The sequence below is a fragment of the Phalangium opilio genome, unplaced genomic scaffold (assembly GCF_054372755.1).
Source record: "Phalangium opilio isolate 3A_F unplaced genomic scaffold, DU_Popi_V2 ptg000523l_1, whole genome shotgun sequence".
NCBI lineage: Eukaryota > Metazoa > Arthropoda > Arachnida > Opiliones > Phalangiidae > Phalangium > Phalangium opilio.
In genome coordinates, this window is record NW_028324241.1 from 520,603 (window position 1) to 526,250 (window position 5,648).

General features: G+C 37.3%; 1 protein-coding gene across 1 annotated transcript; it reads left to right on the forward strand.

Annotated features, from left to right (window-relative positions):
• The first annotated feature begins 556 nt into the window (after window positions 1–556).
• Window positions 557–4,400, forward strand: LOC149588971 (uncharacterized). The gene is made up of 6 exons (XM_089861882.1): window positions 557–706; window positions 824–1,000; window positions 3,353–3,410; window positions 3,506–3,565; window positions 3,960–4,215; window positions 4,277–4,400. Exons 1-6 carry the CDS (start codon window positions 557–559, stop codon window positions 4,398–4,400), a joined length of 825 nt encoding a protein of 274 aa, XP_089718008.1.
• Window positions 4,401–5,648: the final 1,248 nt, after the last annotated feature.

Consider the following 5,648-nt stretch of genomic DNA (forward strand, 5'->3'; position numbering starts at 1 on the left):
TATTTCGCACGTATCTGCAGCGTCTCAACATTCAGAAGATTGTGTTATATGCTAATTTCTGACATTTAGCCTAATCTAGAATCTCACCGCCCACTGATTGAACTTCGATGCCCTTAGTTCTTGGTCTCGAACTTTTTCAGAGGCTCGACAAGTTCAAAAGTTGAAAATCGAGCCTACATAACCAACATGAGAAGTTTTTTTTGGATGAAAGGGAACCCTACACACTCAATAATTTGCACGAAAAAACGTGGGGCCCGTCGTTTAAGTTACAAAGTATAAATAAAACGCTATCCAGACTAATATTTGTGCAAAGTTCAAATATAATGCCACAATATGTTTTTAGGAAACGGAACATCATTTTCGGTTTTAATGTTTTTTTTTCTATATAATGGGCTTTCTACAACATGTTGGATTTTAATTTGCGCAATTAGTGAAATGTTTTCTTAAAAATCCATAAGATGATGAATTTTGATCGATGTCCCCCATGTTGGTTATGTTTTAAGGTATTCGACTATATAAACGTCCCCTCTCGGATAAATGGCACTTATTCTCATTCATGACTCGAATTACGGAAGCTGATCGAGTTCAAATTATCGCGTTGAGAGATCGAGGGGAAACATGGGCGAATATTGCAGGTGCGATTGGATGTTCCGTGGGCGACGCAAAGTATACTTACACCAGATATCGTCAACATGGTCGTGTCATGGTATGGTATATTTGTGTAAATTAGTTTCACGGTTTTAATGGATTTATTTCATCTTGGTTCAATTAGTATTTTCGTTGTATATAGCCAATAATCTTTCTGTTAATTCTCGTTGTGAAGGATTTACCACGAGAAGGTAGACCACCGGTATTAAATGATGTCCAGGGACGAAGACTGGCAAGAGAGGCTCTTCGCAGGCCGAAACTTTCATTGCGAAATATTGGACATATGTGGGAAGAAATCACCGGTAGCAGTCTGTCGGTTCCAACCTTGTGGCGAAACCTCAAGAAACATGGTGTGAGACGACGACGCTCTTTATGTAAACCAATGTTAACGGCAAGGCGCAGACGAGAGCGAATGGAGTTTTGTCGAGAGTTGTTGACTTGGCCAAGAGAAACTTTGGAGAAATATATTCTCTTTTCTGACGAAAAAGTATTATATATTAGTTGTTGTTCAATAAGCGTTTAAACGCTCACTTTGAGATATCCATTTGAGACCTTCCAGGGACCCTATTCTCTAACTACATTTGGATCGTTCCTAATCCAAATGATTTGGATTTGGGGTCGGCTCATCCCCAAATGACACTAATCCGTATTCTGTAACTCCAAATCCCTTTTCATTTGGTTCAAACCCTATCCAAACATTTGGCAAGCCAAATGGCCGGCCAAATCGTCATTTGGATAGCTCTTTTCGCCTTTTTTACCCCGTTTGTGGCCGCCATTTTTTTACGGCGAAAAAATTTGAGAGTGGGTTCTTTTTCGTGGTCATTTACATATTTTTTGAGGATTTGCTTATGGATGGATTTTAAATATAATATAAAGTAGGTTTCAAGCTTTAATATAAGCCTAATATCATAATTTTCCACCTTTTTATTGTCCCACAATCTATTTCTAAACTTGGCCCTTTTTTTAAGGCGGTGAAATTGCGCTAAGCCTTGGCTTGCCGTTAATTTTTGCCATTTAAATGTTTGCCTCTCGTTGCCCGTTACTTCGCCTTCTCTTATCGTCGTGTTTTTAAAGTTTAGACTTTGAAAGTAGTGCTTTGTTTTCTTAAATTTAACTTAATTGTATAAGATTTCAATATTATAATTGCGTTAAACGTCGGTATTTACGAATTCAAGGGACGCGCCTTGAATTTGAATTTCGTTCCCTCAAAGACACCCTCTTTAACGGGGAGGAGGCTTTTTTTATCGCCGTCTGTCAGGCTGTCAGCCCCAAAAACAGCTGTAGAAAGAAATGTTATTTACTAAAAATGTATGCAGTCAGTGTGTTGTTTTTGCATTTTAATGTTTCTAATCGTGGTGCGCGTCGAGGTTTACGAAACCAACGTGTGTTACGAAATGAAAATCAAGGGTGGATACTATATGATCTGTGCTTTAAAAGGAATTTGACGGCGAAAGTCAAGCAAAACGGTATTAGGCCTTGCCAAAAGTTGACAGCTATAGTAAGCCTTCCTCAGATTATCACATGTCAGTGATATAAGAAATTGACCCTCGGATATCCTGTGACTAGGAGATGGTTATAAAGTTACTAACTCTCGATTTTGGAGGTAGATACTGTCTAGTGACACTTAAAGTAACGATTTAATCTTATAAACAGACTACCATCATAAGCCCATATCGTAAATTCACCGATGTTGATATCTAAGCTTACTTGAAATACCAATACCAATTTTTTTAACTCAATGAATCTTAAATATCAACATCAAAAATTATCTTCTGATAGAGATATCTACTTATATTCCATTCAAATTTCTCGCAACATTTCAAATTAACGAGTAGAAATGTGCAAATGAAGTTCAAACCGATTAATTGGGCAAATTGCTATATTGGTCACCGTTACCGATCACAGATAGATTTGCGTCCTTCAGTAGTGTTTATTATGCTTGTAAAATGGTAAGCGAAATCTGTGATTAAAGTTTAAAATAGACATGAGCAAAAAGGGCTTCAAGTCATATCAACTCGATTACCGAATATCTAAATTTGACCAAAATTAACAAAATATTCTCTTCATGATTAAAAATCTTGTTTGAAGCAGCAAGCGGCCATCTAATCCTTATTTACATTCTTTTGAAAAAAAGTAGGTTGATACCTCTTTCAGTAGATGATTGATTGATATTTCAGTTTCATTGAGTTTAAAAAAAAATTTCTTCCACCATTGGTTAATTTACAATATTGACCAATCGACAATCACAAATTTTACTAACTAAATTAAAAAAAACTGGTTCAAAACTTTATTAGTTTTGAAACGAGTTAAATTCTAATATTAAATATATGTACTAGTTAATTCCTCGTAGGTAATTAATTTTTTGCCTTAGTGAAATTAATTAAGAATTTTATATACACAAAATAAATGTTTACTTGTAAAATTTAAATGTAAAATGTGTGCATTATTTCCCAATTAATAAAAGATATCCACCTATTTTTCATTCAAATTAATTTCCCAATTAATATTAATTAGGCCTAATAAGCTTAAACTATCAAATTAATTTCCCACTTAATATTAATTAGGCCTAATAAGCTTAAACTATCAAATTAAGAGGTTTCTTAATTGTACCATGGATGTACTAATAACTATCGTTACTGGATAAATCTCGCGTACCTTCCACCGTGCGTTGAAAAAAGCTCGCGCTTTGGCTACCAAATCGTAGGGGGGTGGGGAGGCATCGGGTGTTAAAAACAACCGGAAGTTCTACGGTGGGACAAACGGTAGTCTTTTCCGGTCGTCGTTCATTGGCTGAAATTTGTAGCTGTCTGCTGTTCACGACTTGGCGGAAAAAATGTAAATACGTAACGCGATATAGCCAATGAACGACGACCGGAAAAGACTACTGTTTGTCCCATCGAAGAACTTCCGGTCATAAGTTCGTACTTTTCTCGCCAGCCGGCGCTAGGGGTTATGGAGGAAAAACAATGGCCGCGTTTCAGGCTCAGTAATTTATCCAGTAACGATAGTTATTAGTACATCCATGATTGTACAAAATTATTACAATCTAACATGCAAAAATCCAAGGCTTAAAAACATTTTACTTTTATATTAAACGCTGCAAAAGAATTGACCAATAAACGCTAAGTAAAATTACGTAATGAAAGAGGAAGTGACGTACATTTGGTTTGGATAAAGGTTTGGCGGGAGATCCAAATGTCGATTTGGATTTGGGTTAGAGAATACGGTTTTAACCGCCCTATCCAAATGGAGCCGATCGAAACGTTTAGATTTGGATCACCGTCCAAATGATTTAGATTTTTAGAGAATAGGGTCCCAGAGCTCTTCTTCCGCGCCAACTTTGTGGGTATCCAGAAGGCGTTCCCAAAGAGCGCAACAGTGGAATATCGAAGAGACTAAGACGAGTGGCCGCTTCAACGTCAATATGTGGTGTTGCTTGGGAAACAATCAAGCCGGAATCCTCCACCATATCCAGGGCAGGTTGACCGGTAACGCTTACATAAACGTTTTGCGGGAGGCCATGATTCCATCGGCAGCCGCAATTCACGAATTCGAACATGCAGCAGAGTATTATTAATTTACTGTTTTCCTCGAAGGACCATGTTTTATAAATATTTTTGGTTTTCAGTCTCCATTTCATGCAAGACAACTGTCCAGCGCACACTGCTAGGGTCGTAACGGCCTTCTTGAACGGTGAAGGAATACAGACGTTGAACTGGCCTGCCAAGTCCCCCGATTTGAACCCGGTTTAGAACCTTTGGTCAGCAGTAGCTCAACTCATGGTGAAAATAGTTCCAAATAATAACGAAGACCTACAACTGATGGTCCAAAAAGCTTAATATTTGCTGCCGCCAAGCTATTGTGAAACCCTACGCCTGTCGTTTCGCAAACGGCTAATAAAATGTTTGAGTGTGCACGGGCGTATGCGCGATTACTAAATAATTTTTGAAACAAAATTGTTAATAAATATTTTTCTGTATAACTAAACTTGGTTTTTAATGCTAATTCTTCCTTAGTCCGTATAAAACAATGTTTCATAAAATGAATTCATAGTTAATATTTAAACGCCTCCGTTGTGGGTCTAGGAAGATTTTGATTAAAATGTTATCATTGCTTCCTATTTTATATGCAACGTAGTCTTAGTTTTTAAAAATTTGGAAAAATATTCATTAGTTTCATTGTTTTTATCAAGCCAGAATGCGAGCCGAGTTGAGCTATTGGAATTAAAAATTTATAAAGTATGTTAAATAGATCTTGGTAATTTCGGCACACGAACCATGCAGGACGTTTATTATAACTGCCGCAGTCTCTCTCTTGTTTGCCTTTTTATCAATATTAATATGACACTTGTATATCATTTTAAAAATAATACGCGTTTTCCATTTTTTCTCTCAAATATTCCAATCAGGTTGAGCCCTATAAGGAGAATAAAATGGATAGAAAAACGTTAATAGCTGATAAAGTAAAAACCGTATCAAAAGAAGAAGTGTTCGTTAATTTCAAAGTTTTCGAAGTTTCAAAAATTGACGTAATGTATAGCTCTCTACAGATTTTTTTTTTTTTTTTGAGGTTTCAATGCGATAGGGTCTATGGACCGCGGCAAGGATGTGATTATTCAGGTTTCAGTAGGAGTGTAAGCAGGGGAAGGAAATGAGGTTTACTTGGGAGGTGACGGGCGGGGTGTGGGGGTCAAGTCACCTCCGGCGGACACGGGGCAGTCGGCACCTATAGGGTAGGATCGCCGACATGTGTCGTATTCCCTCAAACTTTGCCGCCCAGTAGCTTGGCTCACAGGAGTGCGCCACACTCCCGGCTGGTCTCTACAGATCTATTCGACACTAATATCAACATCACAATAAAACTGCCTATCTTACTTCCCGCTTCACAATATTTCTCATTTAAAAATATAAAAATTAAACTCGTCGTCTCAATTTTTTCAGATATGCAAGTATTTGAACCTTCTTAAAGACCATGTCAGTCTCTCCTCCCTGGTAAAACGT

Excerpts from the sequence above, each read along its gene's own strand:
- LOC149588971 (XM_089861882.1), top strand. The coding sequence starts at position 557 with ATGACTCGAATTACGGAAGCTGATCGAGTTCAAATTATCGCGTTGAGA. Across the intron at positions 1,001-3,352 it reads GAAACCTCAAGAAACATGGT|GGGGGTGGGGAGGCATCGGG; the intron begins GTGAGACGACGA and ends ACCAAATCGTAG. Across the intron at positions 3,411-3,505 it reads GTTCTACGGTGGGACAAACG|CCAATGAACGACGACCGGAA; the intron begins GTAGTCTTTTCC and ends AACGCGATATAG.